The sequence below is a fragment of the Ranitomeya imitator genome, chromosome 1 (genome assembly GCF_032444005.1).
Source record: "Ranitomeya imitator isolate aRanImi1 chromosome 1, aRanImi1.pri, whole genome shotgun sequence".
In the NCBI taxonomy this organism is placed as follows: domain Eukaryota; kingdom Metazoa; phylum Chordata; class Amphibia; order Anura; family Dendrobatidae; genus Ranitomeya; species Ranitomeya imitator.
The window spans coordinates 1,190,697,389-1,190,718,513 of NC_091282.1; the positions used below are offsets into that span (position 1 = coordinate 1,190,697,389).

Consider the following 21,125-nt stretch of genomic DNA (forward strand, 5'->3'; position numbering starts at 1 on the left):
TGGAAAAAAAAATATTTTTTATTTTCACGGCTCTGCGTTATAAACTGTAGTGAAGCACTTGTTGGTTCAAAGCTCTCACAACACATCTAGATAAGTTCCTTGGGGGGTCTAGTTTCCAATATGGGGTTACTTGTGGTGGGTTTCTACTGTTTAGGTACATCAGGGGCTCTGCAAATGCAACATGACACCTGCAGTCCATTCCATCTAAGTCTGCATTTCAAACGGTGCTCCTTCCCTTCCGAGCTCTGCCATGCACTCAAACGGTGGTTCCCCCCCACATGTGGGGTATCATCGTACTCAGGACAAATTGGACAATAACATTTGTGGTCCAATTTCTCCTGTTACCCTTGGGAAAAAAAAAATTGCGGGCTAAAACATCATTTTGTGGAAAGAAAAAATGATTTTTTAATTTTCACAATGCTACATTCTAAACTTTAGTGAAACAATTGGGGGTTAAAAGTGCTCACCACACATCTAGATAAGTTCATTAGGGGGTCTTCTTTCCAAAATGGGGTCACTTGTGGGGGGTTTCCACTGTTAAGGCACGTCAGGGGCTCTCCAAATGCGACATGGCGTCCGATCTCAATTCCAGCCAATTTTGCATTGAAAAGTCAAATGGCACTCCTTCCCTTCTGAGCTCTGCCATGCGCTCAAACAGTGGTTTATCCCCATATATGAAGTATCGACGTACTCAGGACAAATTGCACAACAACTTTTGGGGTACAATTTATCCTTTTACCCTTGGGAAAATAAAAAATTTGGGGCAAAAAGATCATTTTTTGTGAAAATTAATAAAAAATTTTGTTTTACGGCTCTACATTATAAACTTCTGTGAAGCACTTGGAGGTTCAAAGTGCTCACCACACATCTAGATTAGTTCCTTAGGGGGTCTACTTTCCAAAATGGTGTCACCTGTGGGGGTTTCCACTGTTTAGGCACATCAGGGGCTCTCCAATCGTGACATGGGCTCCGATCTCAATTCCAGCAAATCTTGCATTGAAAAGTCAAATAGCGCTCCTTCCCTTCCGAGCTCTGCCATGTGCCCAAACAGTGGTTTACCCCCCCATATGGGGTATCGGCGTACTCAGGACAAATTGTACAACGACTTTTGTGGTCCAATTTCTCCAGTTACCCTTGGTAAAATGAAACAAATTGGACCTGAAGTAAAAATTTTGTGAAAAAAAAGTTAAATGTTCAATTTTTTTAAACATTCAAAAAATTCCTGTGAAGCACCTGAAGGGTTAATAAACTTTTTGAATGTGGTTTTGAGTACCTTGAGGGGTGCAGTTTTTAGAATGGTGTCACTTTTGGGCATTTTCTGTCATATAGACCCCTCAAAGTCACTTCAAGTGTGAGGTGGTCCGTAAAAAAATGGTTTTGCAAATTTTGTTGCAAAAATGAGAAATCGCTGGTCAACTTTTAACCCTTATAACGTCCTAACAAAAAAAAATTATGTTTCCAAAATTGTGCTGATGTAATGCAGACATGTGGGAAATGTTGTTTATTAACTATATTATGTGATATAACTCTCTAATTTAAGGGCATAAAAACTAAGAGTTTGAAAATTGCTAAATTTTCATAATTTCCGACAAATTTTTGTTTTTTTCACAAATAAATGCAAGTCATATCGAAGAAGTTTTACCACTATCATGAAGTACAATATGTCACGAGAAAACAATGTCAGAATCACCAGGATCCGTTGAAGCGTTTCAGAGTTATAACCTCATAAAGTGACAGTGGTCAGAATTGTAAAAATTGGCCCTGTCACTTAGGTGAAAACAGGCTTTGGGGTGAAGGGGTTAAAGGCTATGTGCCATCCGGAGCTGGTTAATGAGGTCTGAAATGAAGCACATGAAACAAATCACAGCATGACATCAGCAGTGTCGAATTAAAGGGATCCAATTAAAGCCATACATATTTTTGCTAAATAAAACGACTGGTCAGATAATCTCATACCGTATGCTAAATTCTAAAATGCTTGTAAAGATCATAATTGTTCGAAGATCTTGTAATTATTTGATCTTAACTTTTTCATGTAGAAATGAGTGAAGATGCATCCTGATATACCATTGGGTCACCAGTATAGTGAGGTAGGTCAGAAAGCATGTACCAAAACAAAGTTCAAAACATATTCTGGGAAGTTTACCGCTTCTTTTTTAGGGATGTAGAGATATAAACCTGTTTTAAGCTTCATCTCCGATACGGGATGGATATCACCTTGGTATAGTAAGCCCCACTATACCGGTATGCCAACATGGTAGAATTTCCATAGTTTACTCAGGACAATGTGCTCCGAGAATGATGATTTCTTTTGTGCCGCGCGAAAAGATCATTTCACCTGAAAAACAAGCTTGTTCTCATTCATCTGGTGATCGGCAGCTTGCTTACATGGCAAGATAAGCGAAACAAGCATTTTTAAAGATGGTCATTTACAATTATCTTGTATCTTTACTCTTTCAAATGTATCGCAGGCGTAACATAATCTAGTCTGTAATTGGATTAGGTTGGGTAAGCAAGTTGGTCATAGATAGTTATGTACTACCGGCATGGCTGTGTTGGCTCCCTTGAAATTCTTCCTGAAAATGAAGTATTTCTCACAGAAAATTATTGTAATTAATGTTTTGTTATACACATGTTTATTTCCTTTGTGTGTTTTGGAACAACAAAAAAAAAATAAAAAAAAAAAATAAAAAAATAAAAATAAAAAAAGGCAAATTGGACATAACTTCACACTAAATTACAAAAAATGGTCCAGACAAAATTGTTGACACCTTTCCAGAATTGTGGGTAAACCATTCTGTTTCAAGCATGAGATGCTCGTTACCTGTGGCAAGTAACAGGATTGGGCAATATGAAAATCACACTTGAAACCAGATAAAAAGGGGAGAAGCTGGCTGTGTTTGTTTGTGTGTGCCACACTAATCATTGGGAACAAAAACACGAGAAGAGAACTGTCTGAGGACTTGAGAACCAAAATTGATGAAAAATATCAACAATTTCAAGGTTACAAGTCGATTTCCAGAGATCTTGATGTTTTTTTCTCCAAGGTATGCAACATAATCAAGAATTTTACCACCCATTGGACCGTAGCTAATCTCCCTGGACGTGGACGACAGGAAAAATTGATGAAAGGTTGCAATGTAGGATAGTCCGAATGGTGGATAAGTAGCAACAATCAATTTCCAAAGAAATTCAAGCTGTCCTGCAGGCACTGGGTGCATCAGTGTCAGCCCGAACTATCTGTCGACATTTGGGTGAAATGAAACACTATGACAGGAGACCTAGGAAGACCCCACTACTGACACAGAGACATAAAAAAGTTAAACTGCAATTGGCCAAAATGTACGTGAGTGGGCCAAAAACCTTCTGGGAAAGCAACTTATGGACAAATGAGACCAGTTTACAGATTTTTGGTAAAGCACATCATTCTACTGTTTACCAAAAATGAGGCTTACGAAGAAAATAACACAGAACCTACATTCAAATATGGTGGAGGCTCAAAAATGTTTTGAAGTTGTTTTATTGCCTCTGGGACTGGATGCCCTGACTGTGCGCAAGGCATCATGAAATGTGAAGATTACCAAAGGATTTTGGTTCACAATGTAGTGCCCAGTGTAAGAAAGCTGGATTTGCACCCTAGGTCATGGGTCTTCCAGCAGGACAATGACCCCAAACATACTTCAAGAAGCACCCAGAAATGGATGGAGACAAAGAGCTGGAGAGTTCTGAAGTGGCCAGTAATGAGTCCGGATCTAAATCCCATTGAACACTTGTGGAGAGTTCTTAAATTGTTGTTGGGAGAAGAAGCCTTCACATATGTGAGACCTGGGGCAGTTTGCGAAAGAAGAGTGACCCAGAATTGCAGTTGAGAGGTGTAAGAAGCTCGTTGATGGTCATAGGAAGTGATTGATTGCAGTGATTTAATCCAAAAGTTGTGGAACCAAATAATAATTTGAGGGTGCCAACAATTTTGTCCGGCCCATTTTGGGGGTTTTGTGTGAAATTATGTTCAATTTGCTTTTTTTTCCCAGTGTAATTGCAATAATTTTCTCAGGGAAATACTTCATTTTCTGGAACAATTGTAATGGTGCCAACACTTTCAGCCATGACTGTAGATCATTTCATGTTGATGTCATAAGGGGAGTAAAATACGGTAGCCACAGGGCACAAGCAAAAAATGAAGGCTGTGGTACCTGGTACCATATTGGCACCTGCATAACACTCCTTGTGGATGGTGCTTGCTACCAATTGAATAGGATGTTCTAAACACTGGAGGGCCCAGTAGCCCATAAAAAGAAGATTGTTGCTCCACTAAGGTCAGGAGCTCCAAGGTCCTACATTTAGTTTTACGAATGCTAAAAAAAGTGTAATTATTAGATATTACATAATAAATGGGACTCTATCCGAGAACAGACCATGGGCCCTGGTCTCTAAATGCTTGTCATAAGGAACCGTCATCATGTATCTCTAGCAAATTCCTCTTCTATAAAGGCAATAATAATTAATTGGTAGAGAAAACCATGAAATTCATTAGCTGAGACCCCTGTAAAGTCTTATTTGGACTTGCTGCACATGACATGTTTGCCCCTGGAATACTGGCTATTATCCTTTGCCAGTTATCGGCGTTATCGTTGGGTACAAGCCTATATTGCCTAGTGCCTTAGGAACGCACCAATGATCCTATCGAGGCTGGAGAACATCACAGAAGGTCAGCTCATTGTTATCACAACATACTCGTCTTACCTTGAGCACAAATCCCTCAGGACAGGCATGATCATACTTGTACACCTTGTAGACTACTAGGAATACGACACACGCCAGAAATGCCAAAGCAAAGAGGACAAGGACGGTAACCTGTAGAAAAAAAAAAGATTTCAGGAATTCTCTCCTCTGCTTTGTTCTGTTCTATCGCCTAGAACAGGGGTCCCCAACTCCAGTCCTCAAGGCCCACCAACATGTCATGTTTTCAGGATTTCCTTAGTTTTGCCCAGGTAATAATTGCACCACCTGTGCAATGCAAAGGAAATCCTGAAAACATGACCTGTTGGTGGGCCTTGAGGACTGGAGTTGGGGACCTCTGGCCTAGAAGACTTGTACAGTATATGCATTCATTGATGAGGTGGGGCAAGTTTAACATCAGTAGGAATTGAAGAGAATGTATAGATCCACGTATTATAATCTCATGAACTCATAGTAATGTAATTAAGACTGGATAAACTGGATGACAGAAAAATATCTGTTATGTTATTCCGCATCCTGATTAGCAAATCTGCTTAGTTATCCAGGGACATATTCTTCATTGCTGCACAAGTTGGTATATTTGCCATTTTGCAGATTGGTAAAGCCTTTGTCAATATGGGCACGCGGAAATGATGAAGTTAAGTTGTTTTCACCAGACAACCATTTCATCATCTACCCACAAGGGTCTGAATCCTGGGACATGCACTGATCAGCAGAACAGTGCACTTTTAACCCTGTTAGAATGGAGTGGCAGTGCACCCTGCCATTCCATTCTAACGGTGCACATTCTGAGTGGCAGTGCACCCTGCCATTCCATTCTAACGGTGCACATTCTGAGTGGCAGTGTACCCTGCCATTCCATTCTAACGGTGCACATTCTGAGTGGCAGTGCACCCTGCCATTCCATTCTAACAGTGCACATTCTAGCAGTCAGGCCTCCACCGATCAATAAGTTTTCACCCATCCTATGCATAAGTGATTACTTGCTTTCATAAAGAGATGCGCAGCCCCACAGTTATAATAAAATGATATCCCTTTCAGATCTTCCTGGACGCCATTACACCCCTCACCATCCACAATAGGTAGACCGGTCATTCATCCAACATTTTTGCACATTTTCTACTTCGGTAACTGCTAACATCGTAGAATTTATGGCGACATCATTGTGCAGGTAAATCCTGTCCAGTCACCCTGATTTACCATGTATAATCCAATGTTCATCTGATCATGATTGTGGCAACTTAGCGGGATGCTTTTCCCCAAGTTATTGCTGCTGTGATCAGTAAAGTCTGATTCCTCAAAACAGCCGCTAATTGCAGATATGATGTGTGTATGAAAGCAGGATAGTGATACTAGGAACAACCAAAACAGATGTATTTGACAGCAACAGAACTGTTAACTGGCTATGATTCACCAATTATTTAGGGCCCCCTATCTTACCCACTCACCATTGTGGTTCAACCAGTCAGTCATCTGGATGGGGGACATATATCTGTAATTTTTGTCTTTTTTTTCAAGAATTCCTACATCCCTAATGTTGGTTATCCAAGCCTTTTATGCTTCTTTTTCCTTTATGTTGATTTATGACCGCTGACCACATCAAAGTAAGTTGAGCTGATCTTTGATGTGGTCATAAATAAGCCAAGAGGAGCAGAAAAAGAGAGATGAAAAAGCTCAAACTCTCCTGTCAGCAGATCACTGACAGATTCTCAAAAAACGCTCTGCAGCTAGCAAGAGTCAAAGAAGCCAGAAGCCCATAAAAGCCAGCTAGAACAATTGTTTTTAGGCCCCCAAAAATATTAAACAATAAAAAAAAAGCCGCTGAATGTGTCCATATCCTTTAAACATTCATGTGTATATCCATAGTGGCCATGTCACGAAATAAATGTGTCTATAAGAAGGTTTAAGTACAGACATTATTGAGTCTGATAGCGAAAAACATAGAAAAAAGAACAAAAAAAAAATATAAACCGCAGATTTCCTGCCGGGTAGATGTGAAAAAGCTCGTTCTTGGTATATGTCAGATGCAAAAGACGTCTTTGAACACATTGAGCGGGAGCGTTTCCCGGATATACTCTCAATATACAGTGAAGCACAATTATGTCTTTATTCCAGCCGGCACAATAAACACATTTGTTCTTCTGACTATTATCATTTCTCATTATGCCTGTAAATAGCAGTAGACATTACATATTGCCATTAATAGGAAGAGCTAGTTATAATTATGTAAACTTGTGCTGCCCGTAAAATAATGTATTTACGACATGTAATTACTGTTCTTTGTCTGCTTTCCTATTACCGTTTATTATTGTATAATGGGATGTTGTGAAGATGTGTGTGACTATTAAACACACATAATTGGGTGATCAATGGAAGTGGAAGACTTTTTTTTTCTATTTTACTTTCACTGAACATATAAAACTGGAGGAGAAAGATTAAAGAGTTAGAGACATACCGGTTATGTGATGTATGTGATCATATACATAAAATTTTTGTATTGTAACTATTATAGAGGGCACTTACCAAAGACTACCAAGCTGTAGAGTAAAAGTTCCTTTAAGATGCTGTCCCACGAACATTTTAATTAACAGATCTTAGAATAATAATAAAATCCATAATTGGATGTGTTAAAAAAAAAAAAAAAAATTATGTGCCGAGATAATTTTATAAATTTTCCCCTGGTGAGTACTGTGTAATAGCTGTGTTCAACCAAACAAAGCTGCTCCAGTTCATGGTCATCATATGCCATAACTCTTGGCCAGGGGAAGAAACATAAGTCACTTATGATAAGTGAGTATACAGATATGAAACAGCAGAGGTTTGCAGCTGCTGCTTTCTAAGTTAAAACATTTTACTGTTTGTTTTATCACAGCAGTGATTAGTTTTGCTGCATCTCCTGTCCTATGGGCACATCATAAATCAAATCAGTGATATATAAGTTAGCAGCAGATGGAGCTCCTACGTTACTGATTTTATTTGTGATGAGCTCAAAGGGTTGGAGACACAGCAGAACAGGTATGGACTGGGACTGAAATTCAGTCCTGGCATTTGAAATCACACAGGCCCATGTTGTCCTCGTCCCCATGAACCAGATGGGATATATTACTAATATTATCCTGGATGGGGGAAAGAAAGATTTTCTACAAGACCAAAAATTCTAATGATACCCGTGGCCTGCTGGGGTAAGTGACAAAGTCATCAATTTTGTGCTCCATCACAACTCTTAACAGTATGGGTGTCTTGAGAACACCGATTCTGTTAACAACGTAGCAGACAAGGCAGCCCATGACCAGACAGACAGGTCCTCCTGGCATTTGCCCGAATTTCCAGATGGCCAGTCCGGCCCTGCAGCAGACACACTCACTCCAGTGATAAAACAGACAGGAAAATTGGTTATGTCAGGCAAGAAAATGTTACCTTAGAAAACAGCAGCCATGAGCACTTGCAATTTTGTTTGTATACTCACTTATCATAAATGACTTATGCTTACCCCCTGGCGAGGGGTTATGGTATATTCCTACCATAAACTACAGTAGCTTTGTGTGGTGGATAGAGCAGGGGCAGATTTACAAAATTATCTCAGCACGGCAATACTTAACATAAGTAACTTATGCTTACCACCTGGCCAGGATCTGCTGTAGTATGTGCCGACCATGAACTGGAGCAGCTCTACGTGCAGGGGCACATTTAGAAAATGATCTCTGCACAGGAAAACATTTTTAAACATCCAATTTTGAGCTTATTATTCCCAGATCTATTGATTTAAAATGCACTTTGTAGGACAACCATTTTATGGGGTTTCACAATAACCAGATATATAATATATGTGTTTTATTCGTGTTCTAATGCAGTAATTACGGTATATTACTTTTGTGCTTCTGATTTATTGATATGTTGTGTAGTCCATGGCTGACGGACCAGAGTCCTGGGAGCCTCTTATTTCTTGCCTTGTCATCGGCATATCTTAGGGAGAAATGTTTAATTAGCTGAGGGGAAGAGATAACCTATTGTGTCAATGGTATTGCCTTATCTGTAAGGTGGACACTGCTTTGATGGGCAGCAACTAGAAATCAGCGAATCTCCTGAAATTCGTTTGCCAGATTCATTCACATTGGTTGGCAGATTTGATTGAGTCCAAATAAAAATTGGTCTTAATAGAAAGTGTCCTGACTATTTTTTGTTATGCTGTTACATTGAGTACAGTGGAAGGCTAGGGATGCAGTGACGGTGGGTGAGACACTAATTAAGGAGTCGGGTAAGGGCCTAGGTGGTGAATATCATGTATTTCTATTTTAACCCCTTCGCAACCCTTGTGAAAATGAAATTTTGCTGAATACATGCAAATTAAAAATTTTCAACAATTAGCCAATCTGATTAGCCTGGGAAAATTTTGACAAATTACGGTAAGTTTGTTACAACTTGATTAACTTTTCTCTAGCATTATTCATTTTTGTAACGCGGGAAGAAACCTATATACAAGTCTTGGGTATCATCTTGACAAAAGTATAGAAATCGCTACTCAGCAGTCTCATTATCATAACAGACAAAATTACTATGACAGATAACATAGAATTTCCGCATTCACAATGTCACCACTCAGCTCCTCTCCCTCCCTGCGCAGTGACCTCTTGGCAGATCACTGAGCATGCTCACAACACTCTCCTTTAGAAGTTATTTTCTGACTGAGGTTTCTTATTCTCATATGCAGAAGAGCAGCACAGACATGATGGCTGCTCCTCATAATCATGCATAGCACATTTGTAGAATAAAAGAAATTGTAATCAGAAAATAAAAAGATTAGTAAAACAACCAGTTTCACTATCTGGTTTTTATTTTGAAAGAAGGAAAACTAATGATAGAGAATGTTTCCCTTTAATATAATGCAAGAGTGGGAGATTGCTATGGTGACATGTTTCATTGTCTGCATGGAAGACGTCAATCGATTCAAATCTATTTATTGACATAATGGATATATATGAAAAAAATAAGGAAGGAAGAAGAAAGAAGGGAGGGAAAGCAGAGGAAAATGGAATGAAAGGGAAGAGAAGAGAAATGATAGAAGGAGGTGAAAAAGGAAAGGGGGGAAGAAGGAAAAAGAAAGGGAAAGTTGACAAGGAACGGAGGGCTGAAGGAAAGGAAAAAGGGGGGAAGATAAAGAATAGACGGATGGAGGGAAGCGAGGATTGAAGAAAGGATGGGATCAGGTAAAGAGAAGGAAGGAAAGAGAAGAGAAAGTATAGAAAAGGGAGATGGAGGCACGTAGAGAAGGAAAGGAGTGGGAAGAAAGGAAAGGAAGAGATAGACATGAAAAAGAGATTAGAAAGGATATAATGAGGTGAACAAGGAAAAAAAGAGAAAGTTAAAAAGGTAAGGAGGGCTAAAGTGAAGAACAAAATGGAGGAAGATAAAGAATTGAAAGATTGAGGGAAGCAAGGATTGAAGAAAGAGTGGGAACAGGAAAAGTGAAGGAAAGAATTAAAGGAAAGAGAAAAGAAAGTATAAAAAAGGGGGAAAGAGGCAGGGAAGAAAGGGAGTGGGAACAAGGAAAAGAAAGAAGAAGAAAGAAGAGCTAAGAGAGGAGTTAGAGAAGAAAGACAGACATACAAACAAAAGGAGCAAGGAAATGCAATAGAAGGAAATGGAAGATGGGCAAAGCATAAAGAAAAACAAAAGGAGAAATGAAGATAGAAATATAAGAGGTAAAGATAGATAGCTAGATGGCTAAATAGATAGTAGATAGAGAGCACAAAGTACAGAACACCTATAACTTCAACAGAGCAGGCATTTTGCTAAATCAAGTGTCACGCAGTACCTTGGGACTGTGAGAACTATTCAGGTTTCTAGAACTCGGGATGCCCTAGACTATTCCTGTCCCCCGGAATACTCCTGAAGGTGGAGATGCCCTATATCAACCCTTATCTGTCTCTTCCCCCACCCAGGGGTGGGAAGATTAAATGTATAACACTCATAACACTAGCCAGACAATCAAGGGAAGACTGACAGTCATGAATAATTGAAAATATCAATCATACAAAATACACTCACCAAACGGAATGGAACACAGGGGAGAAAATGGAAGGAAAAAACAAATAGGACAGGATGAGGATGTGCACACAATCAAAACTCCAAGCACCAATCCCCTGAACAAATCCCCAAATGCCAACTCCCAACAATGAACAACACCTTCAACTCCAGAACCAGGCAGTAAGAAGTAATACCAGGCCAGAATATATAGGAGAGGGGAGTGGCCAACACTGAACAGCTGAGACAGTCCAGGTAGGAAAGCCCCAGGAGTTTCAACTGTACAGATTATCCCTTGCACTGCCAGCAAGGAAACCACCTGCACTGTGTAATAAGATGGTGAAGTACTTCTAACCAGTGCAGGAGTATGTGAAGCCAAACGCCGCAATATTCTGGCTCCTCTCTATCGTGGTAGATCTGTGACATGAAGAGTGTAATTCAGCAAAACCTCATGCTTTACCAATGACACTAATTTACAAAGAATGCTCTGTCTTCTAAAGGCCCCTTCACATTAAGCGACGCTGCAGCGATACCGACAACGATCCGGATCGCTGCAGCGTCGCTGTTTGGTCGCTGGAGAGCTGTCACACAGACCGCTCTCCAGCGACCAACGATGCCGGTAACCAGGGTAAACATCGGGTAACTAAGCGCAGGGCCGCGCTTAGTAACCCGATGTTTACCCTGGTTACCATGCTAAAAGTAAAAAAAAAACAAACACTAGATACTTACCTACAGCCGTCTGTCCTCCAGCGCTGCGCTCTGCTTCTCTGCTCTCCTCCTGTACTGGCTGGGAGCCGGAAAGCAGAGCGGTGACGTCACTGCTCTGCTTTCCGGCTCACAGCCAGTACAGGAGGAGTGCAGAGCACAGCGCTGGAGGACAGACGGCTGTAGGTAAGTATCTAGTGTTTGTTTTTTTTTACTTTTAGCATGGTAACCAGGGTAAACATCGGGTTACTAAGCGCGGCCCTGCGCTTAGTTACCCGATGTTTACCCTGGTTACCAGTGAAGACATCGCTGGATCGGTGTCACACACGCCGATCCAGCGATGTCTGCAGGAGTCCAGCGACGAAATAAAGTTCTGGACTTTCTTCAGCGACCAACGATCTCCCAGCAGGGGCCTGATCGTTGGTCGCTGTCACACATAACGATTTCATTAACGATATCGTTGCTACGTCACAAATAGCAACGATATCGTTAACAATATCGTTATGTGTGAAGGTACCTTAAGAGGACATAATTTCAGGCTGCACATTAATGCACCAAAATAACAAGTAAAAGCCATAAGTAACGACACACATTTTGTGTTGTGGTTTATGATGCCTTGCAACTATCATTTGTGTCCTGTACAGTGTAACATTGCGTAATTTCCATCATATACAGAGAAGCAGTGAACGCTGGCAGTAAACGGGGGAAAATGCATCCGCAGAATGCCAGGTTGTATGGATTCATGGCCGTATAGATTACCTGCCACTAGTAGATATAGTATGTGAATTGTTACATTGATTTTTGACAGATGCATACACAGCTTTGGATTTCGGCCACAGATGAGTTGTACACCCTGAGCTCTTGTCCTTTCAGCTGCAGACAAGTATATACACTGTACGTGTGAAGTGTTCACTTTCTTTTACATATGGCTGATATTACCCACTTGGAATCATTTACACCAGGAAGCCAGCATGAAATATCCACAAAATAATGAAAAATCTTTCTCTAAGTGATGGTCTGACTGAATTACTCATTTAATCACTGCGGGTTGCAGTGGGAAACCATCTAGTACATGGCTGTCTGCAGTGGATCTTCCAGAGTCGGAGTCTTATTTTTCCAATGTCTTTCACTATAGCATCTGCAACACATGCCCCCATAACAATGTTCGGCACAGGTTCCCCCATAATAGTTTCTGCTACACATAGGCCTCTTAGCAATTTCTTTCATAGCTCCAGGTATATGTGAGTCAGGGGCAGGACAAGTTGTGTAGGAGGAAAACACATCGTATCAGTGTAACAAGGTGGTCCGGGGTGGTAGTCGTGGGTGAGATCATTAAGCAAGAATCAGTGAGCACCCTGGCACCTTACACATGAAGAGATGAGTACTGCTGGAATTCTAGTCCCTGGAAGCACCAGAGAGTCTAAATCTTTGTTCCAACGGTTAAACTTTACTAAGAGGCAAGGTATCCATCACATACAGGGGTACAGTTCAAGTAGGTCAACATTTCCTATTCCCTGCCCTCTCTATGGACCAATCAGGTCCAATCTGTTCATTAGCTCCCATCCTGGTCTCGGGTCCCATATTCTGCCTGGGGAGTGGGGACGATCCTGTTGAGCTGATGTCTGTTCCCACTGCTCTCCAGTCTGGAGCAGCTGTATCTCTCCTTACTGAAATATAAGTAGTAGAAGTTTTCCTCCTGTAATTACTAATCCCGCCTCCTTCAGAGACTTCACCTCTGTCCTGTTCTCAAAGTGGCTGCTGATAGAGAAGCATGTGACCACATGAGTCCAATTGAAAAAAAAAAACACTACACACGAGAAAGCTGTTTTGCAGTTGGTCATTTCTTATTTTTAGGGACTCTATAGCGACGGGGTCTGTTCCGCAGGACTGGCGCATAGCAAATGTGGTGCCAATATTCAAAAAGGGCTCTAAAAGTGAACCTGGAAATTATAGGCCAGTAAGTCTAACCTCTATTGTTGGTAAAATATTTGAAGGGTTTCTGAGGGATGTTATTCTGGATTATCTCAATGAGAATAACTGTTTAACTCCATATCAGCATGGGTTTATGAGAAATCGCTCCTGTCAAACCAATCTAATCAGTTTTTATGAAGAGGTAAGCTATAGACTGGACCACGGTGAGTCATTGGACGTGGTATATCTCGATTTTTCCAAAGCGTTTGATACCGTGCCGCACAAGAGGTTGGTACACAAAATGAGAATGCTTGGTCTGGGGGAAAATGTGTGTAAATGGGTTAGTAACTGGCTTAGTGATAGAAAGCAGAGGGTGGTTATAAATGGTATAGTCTCTAACTGGGTCGCTGTGACCAGTGGGGTACCGCAGGGGTCAGTATTGGGACCTGTTCTCTTCAACATATTCATTAATGATCTGGTAGAAGGTTTACACAGTAAAATATCGATATTTGCAGATGATACAAAACTATGTAAAGCAGTTAATACAAGAGAAGATAGTATTCTGCTACAGATGGATCTGGATAAGTTGGAAACTTGGGCTGAAAGGTGGCAGATGAGGTTTAACAATGATAAATGTAAGGTTATACACATGGGAAGAGGGAATCAATGTCACCATTACACACTGAACGGGAAACCACTGGGTAAATCTGACAGGGAGAAGGACTTGGGGATCCTAGTTAATGATAAACTTACCTGGAGCAGCCAGTGCCAGGCAGCAGCTGCCAAGGCAAACAGGATCATGGGGTGCATTAAGAGAGGTCTGGATACACATGATGAGAGCATTATACTGCCTCTGTACAAATCCCTAGTTAGACCGCACATGGAGTACTGTGTCCAGTTTTGGGCACCGGTGCTCAGGAAGGATATAATGGAACTAGAGAGAGTACAAAGGAGGGCAACAAAATTAATAAAGGGGATGGGAGAACTACAATACCCAGATAGATTAGCGAAATTAGGATTATTTAGTCTAGAAAAAAGACGACTGAGGGGCGATCTAATAACCATGTATAAGTATATAAGGGGACAATACAAATATCTCGCTGAGGATCTGTTTATACCAAGGAAGGTGACGGGCACAAGGGGGCATTCTTTGCGTCTGGAGGAGAGAAGGTTTTTCCACCAACATAGAAGAGGATTCTTTACTGTTAGGGCAGTGAGAATCTGGAATTGCTTGCCTGAGGAGGTGGTGATGGCAAACTCAGTCAAGGGGTTCAAGAGAGGCCTGGATGTCTTCCTGGAGCAGAACAATATTGTATTATACAATTATTAGGTTCTGTAGAAGGACGTAGATCTGGGGATTTATTATGATGGAATATAGGCTGAACTGGATGGACAAATGTCTTTTTTCGGCCTTACTAACTATGTTACTATGTTACTCTGTCAGATGCTCGCCCATCTCAGCTAATCTGAGAACAGGAGAGCTGTGCAGCCTGTGGCCAATCCCTTTAAGGAGACATCATTCTAATACCACCTGTTTGCCACCTACAGAGCTTGTCCTGTCCCTGAATCACATACACCTGGTGCTGTACCACTTACAGGTACCAAAATGTATGTTCAGTAAATGCACTCAATACTTGGTCGTGGCTCCTTTGCATCAATCACTGCATCAATGTGGCATGGCATGGAGGCGATCAGCCTGTGGCACTGCTGAGGGGTTATGGAAGCCCAGATTGCTTTGATAGCAGCTTTCAGCTCTTCTGCATTGTTGGGTTTGGTGTCTCATCTTCCTCTTGACAATATCCCATAGAATCTCTATGGGGTTACGGTCAGGCGAGTTTGCTGGCCAATCAAGCACAGTGATACTGTTGTTTGTAAACCAGGTATTGGTACTTTTGGCAGTGTGAACAGGTGCCATGTCCTGTTGGAGAATGAAATTTCCATCTCCCAAAAGCTTGTCGGCAGAGGGAAGCATGATATGCTCTAAAATTTCCTGGTAGACGGCTGGTGGACCTACACCAGCAGATGACATGGCTCCCCAAACCATTACTGATTGTGGAAACCTCACACTAGACCTCAAGCAGCTTGGATTGTGGCCTCTCCACTTTTCCTCCAGTTTCAGGGACCTTGATTTCCATATTATTATTATACATTTTTATAGCGCCATTTATTCCATGGTGCTTTACATGTGAATACGGGGCAAATATAGACAAATACATTAAATGTGAGAAAAAAAATAAAAAAAACAAGGCACACAGGTACATAAGGAGGGAAGACCCTGCCCGCGAGGGCTCACAGTATGGAGGGGATGGGTGAGGATACACTAGGAGAGGGTAGAGCAGGTTGTGTGGTGGTTCAGTAGGTTGAGGATCACTGCAGGCTGTAGGCTTGTCGGAAGAGGTGACTCTTCAGGTTCTTTTTGAAGGTTTCTATGGTAGGCGAGAGTCTGATGTGTTGGGGTAGAGAGTTCTAGAGTATGGGGGAAGCACGGGAGAAGTCTTGGATGCGGTTGTGTGAAAAAGAGATGAGGGGGGAGTAGAGAAGGAGATCTTGAGAGGATCGGAGGTTGCGTGTAGGTAGGTACCGGGCGACCATGTCACAAATGTATGGAGGAGATAGGTTGTGGATGGCTTTGTATGTCATTATGAGGGTTTTGAACTGGAGTCTCTGGGCGATAGGAAGCCAGTGAAGGGCTTGGCATAGGGGAGAGGCTGGGGAATAGTGGGGAGACAGGTAGATTAGTCGGGCAGCAGAGTGTAGGATGGATTGGAGTGGTGCCAGAGTGTTAGAGGGGAGTCCAGAGAGTAGGAGGTTGCAGTAGTCAAGGCGGGAGATGATAAGGGCATGCACTAGCGTTTTTGTGGTGTCGGGGTCAAGGAATGTGCGGATCCGGGAAATATTTTTGAGTTTGAGACGGCAGGAGGAGGCAAGGGCTTGGATATGTGGCTTGAAAGAGAGGGCAGAGTCGAGGATCACTCCGAGGAACCGGGCGTATGGGACTGGGGAAAGTAAGCAGCCATTGACATTGATGGATTGGTCTGCGGTAGAGTGAGATGGGGGAAAGATGATGAATTCTGTTTTGTCCATGTTCAGTTGTAGAAAGCGAGCAGAAAAGAAGGCTAAAATAGCAAACAGACAGTGAGGGATTATGGTAAGTAAGGAGGTGAGGTCAGGTCCGGATAAGTAGATCTGCGTGTCATCGGTGTAGAGATGGTACTGCATACCATGGGATTCTATGAGCTGTCCAAGGCCGAAGGTGTAGATGGAGAAGAGTAGGGGTCCAAGAACAGAGCCTTGGGGAACACCGACTGACAAGGGGCGAAGTGAGGAGGTGGTGTGGGTGAGGGAGACACTGAATGTTCGGTCTGTCAGATATGACGAGATCCAGGACAGGACCAAGTCTGTGATGCCAAGAGATGAGAGGATCTGTAGCAGAAGGGAGTGGTCAACAGTGTCGAAGGTAGGTCCAGGAGAAGGAGGACAGAGTAGTGTCGCTTGCTCCTGGCAGTTAGGTCATTGGTGACTTTAGTTAGGGCAGTTTCAGTTGAGTGATGGGGACGGAAGCCAGATTGTAACCGACCAAAGAGGGAGGAGGAGGACAGTTCAAGATGGACGTGTTGCTCCAGTAATTTGGAGGCATAAGAGAGAAGAGATATCGGGCGATAGCTAGACACACAGGATGGGTCGAGGGAGGGCTTTTTGAGGATGGGTGTGATTTTGGCATGCTTGAAGGATGAGGGGAAGACACCTGTTGTGAGTGAGGTTGAAGAGGTGCGTTAGGGTTGGGATGAAGACCGTGGAAAGGTTAGGGATGTGGTGGGATGGGAGCGGGTCGAGCGTGCAGGTGGTGAGGTGTGATCTTGACAGGAGGGTGGAGAGCTGATCTTCTGTCATGGTGGAGAAGCTGGTTTTGGAGAAGCAGGGTTGAGCAGCTAAGAGGGGCAGTGGGCGCTGTGGGCCAAAGCTTTCTCTGATCGTATTGTATTTTTTGAACTATAAGACGCACCAGCCAGACCATAAGATGCACCTAGGTTTTAGAGGAGGAAATTAGGGGAATAAATTGAAGCAAAAAATGGTCAATTTTGTACTGTAATATCCCCTATCCTGGTTATATATGGTCGCCTCAACCAGCTTCTTTAGCAATGACCTTTTGTGGCTTACCCTCCTTGTGGAGTGTGTCAATGACTGCCTTGTGGACATCTGTCAAGTCAGCAGTCTTCCCCATGATTGTGGAGCCTACTGAAACAGACTAAGGGACCTTTTTAAATGCTGAGGAAGCCTTTGCAGGTGTTTTTGTTAATTATTCTAATTTACTGAGTTAATGACTTTTGGATTTTCATTGGCTGTAAGCCATAATCATCAACATTAACAGAAATAAACACTTGAAATAGATCACTCTCTTTGTAATGACTCTATATAATACTAGCTGAGGAGCCCGGCGTTGCCTGGGCATAGTAAATATCTGTGGTTAGTTATAGCACCTCACTTCTCTTATTTTCCCATCACGCCTCTCATTTTCCCAATCACATCTTTCATTTTCCCCCTCACATCTCTCATTTTCCCCCTCACACCTCTCATTTTCTCCCTCACTCCTCTCATTCCCCCCTAACACTTGTCATTTCAACCTCACATCTGTCATTTTCTGATCACTCCACTATTTTTCCTCACTCCTCTCATTTTGCACTCACACCTTTTCATTTTCACCTCACACCTCTCATTTTCACCTCATCACCTCAGTATATACATGTTTGTCATCTCCCTTATATATAGTATACATCTGTATGTCATCTCCTGTATATATATATACCTGTATGTCATCTCCCCTGTATATAGTATATACCTGCTGTGTGTCATCTCCCCTATATATAGTATATACCTGAATGTCATCTCCTTCTATACAGGTCCTTCTCAAAAAATTAGCATATAGTGTTAAATTTCATTATTTACCATAATGTAATGATTACAATTAAACTTTCATATATTATAGATTCATTATCCACCAACTGAAATTTGTCAGGTCTTTTATTGTTTTAATACTGATGATTTTGGCATACAACTCCTGATATCCCAAAAAACCTGTCTCAATAAATTAGCATATTTCACCCATCCAATCAAATAAAAGTGTTTTTTAATAACAAACAAAAAAACCATCAAATAATAATGTTCAGTTATGCACTCAATACTTGGTCGGGAATCCTTTGGCAGAAATGACTGCTTCAATGCGGCGTGGCATGGAGGCAATCAGCCTGTGACACTGCTGAGATGTTATGGAGGCCCAGGATGCTTCAATAGCGGCCTTAAGCTCATCCAGAGTGTTGGGTCTTGCGTCTCTCAACTTTCTCTTCACAATATCCCACAGATTCTCTATGGGGTTCAGGTCAGGAGAGTTGGCAGGCCAATTGAGCACAGTAATACCATGGTCAGTAAACCATTTACCAGTGGTTTTGGCACTGTGAGCAGGTGCCAGGTCGTGCTGAAAAATGAAATCTTCATCTCCATAAAGCATTTCAGCCGATGGAAGCATGAAGTGCTCCAAAATCTCCTGATAGCTAGCTGCATTGACCCTGCCCTTGATGAAACACAGTGGACCAACACCAGCAGCTGACATGGCACCCCACACCATCACTGACTGTGGGTACTTGACACTGGACTTCAGGCATTTTGGCATTTCCTTCTCCCCAGTTTTCCTCCAGACTCCGGCACCTTGATTTCCGAATGACATGTAAAATTTGCTTTCATCAGAAAAAAGTACTTGGGACCACTTAGCAACAGTCCAGTGCTGCTTCTCTGTAGCCCAGGTCAGGCGCCTCTGCCGCTGTTTATGGTTCAAAAGTGGCTTTACCTGGGGAATGCGGCACCTGTAGCCCATTTCCTGCACACGCCTGTGCACGGTGGCTCTGGATGTTTCCACACCAGACTCAGTCCACTGCTTCCTCAGGTTCCCCAAGGTCTGGAATCGGTCCTTCTCCACAATCTTCCTCAGGGTCCGGTCTCCTCTTCTCGTTGTACAGCGTTTTCTGCCACATTGTTTCCTTCCAACAGACTTACCATTGAGGTGCCTTGATACAGCACTCTAGGAACAGCCTATTTGTTGAGAAATTTCTTTCTGGGTCTTACCCTCTTGCTTGAGGGTGTCAATGATGGCCTTCTTGACATCTGTCAGGTCGCTAGTCTTACCCATGATGGGGGTTTTGAGTAATGAACCAGGCAGGGAGTTTATAAAAGCCTCAGGTATCTTTTGCGTGTGTTTAGAGTTAATTAGTTGATTCAGAAGATTAGGGTAATAGGTCGTTTAGAGAACCTTTTCTTGATATGCTAATTTATTGAGACAGGTTTTTTGGGTTATCAGGAGTTGTATGCCAAAATCATCAGTATTAAAACAATAAAAGACCTGACAAATTTCAGTTGGTGGATAATGAATCTATAATATATGAAAGTTTAATTGTAATCATTACATTATGGTAAATAATGAAATTTAACACTATATGCTAATTTTTTGAGAAGGACCTGTATATAGTATATACCTGTATGTCATCTCCTCCTGTATATAGTATATACCTGTGTGTCATCTCCCCTGTATATAGTATATATCTGAGTGTCATCTCCTCCTGCATATAGTATATACCTGCATGTCATCTTCTATATATAGCATATACCTGTATGTCATCTCCTCCTGTATATAGTATATACCTGTATGTCATCTCCTCCTGTATATAGTATATACCTGTATGTCATCTCCTCCTGTATATAGTATATACCTGTGTGTCATCTCTCCTGTATATAGTATATATCTGTGTGTCATCTCCCCTGTATATAGTATATACCTGTGTGTCATCTCCTCCTGTATTAGACCTCGTTCACACGTTATTTGCTCAGTATTTTTACCTCAGTATTTGTAAGCTAAATTGGCAACCTGATAAACCCCCAGCCAACAGGAAGCCCTCCCCCTGGCAGTATATATTAGCTCACACATACACATAATAGACAGGTCATGTGACTGACAGCTGCCGTATTTCCTATATGGTGCAATTGTTGTAGTTTGTCTGCTTATTAATCAGATTTTTATTTTTGAAGGATAATACCAGACTTGTGTGTGTTTTAGGGCGAGTTTCGTTTGTCAAGTTGTGTGTGTTGAGTTGCGTGTGGCGACATGCATGTAGCGACTTTTGTGAGATGAGTTTTGTGTGGCAACATGCGTGTAGCAACTTTTTGTGTATCGAGTTGCATGTGACAGGTTAGTGTAGCAAGTTGTGTGCAGCAAGTTTTGCGCATGGCGAGTTTTGCGCGTTGCGAGTATTATGTGTGGTGCCTTTTGAGTATGTGCAAGTTTTGTGTGAGGCAACTTTTGCATGTGTTGCAACTTTTGTGCATGTGGCAATTTTTCCGCGTGTGCAAGTTTTGCGTGTGGCGAGTTTTTCATGAGGAGAATTTTGCACTCGTGGCGAGTTTTGCAAGAGCCTAGTTTTTGCATGTGGCGAGTTCTGCGCGTGGCGAGTTTTGAGTGGCAACTTTTGTGTTTTGACTTTTATGTGGCGAGGTTGGTGTATTTGTGGTGAAATGTGTGCTGAGGGTAATATGTGTTCAAGCACGTGGTAGTGTGTGGCGCATTTTGTGTGTGTTCATATCCCCGTGTGTGGTGAGTATCCCATGTCGGGGCCCCACCTTAGCAACTGTACGGTATATACTCTTTGGCGCCATCGCTCTCATTCTTTAAGTCCCCCTTGTTCACATCTGGCAGCTGTCAATTTGCC

General features: G+C 42.0%; 1 protein-coding gene across 1 annotated transcript in view; it reads right to left on the reverse strand.

Moving 5' to 3' along the window:
* The window catches only part of NSG1 (neuronal vesicle trafficking associated 1), an 85,721-nt gene that overhangs the window by 26,545 nt on the left and 38,051 nt on the right, over positions 1 to 21,125 (reverse strand). The window contains exon 4 of the mRNA XM_069744835.1: positions 4,744 to 4,854. Coding sequence (XP_069600936.1) covers positions 4,744 to 4,854 — 111 coding nt within the window. The remainder of the gene's footprint in view (positions 1 to 4,743; positions 4,855 to 21,125) is intronic.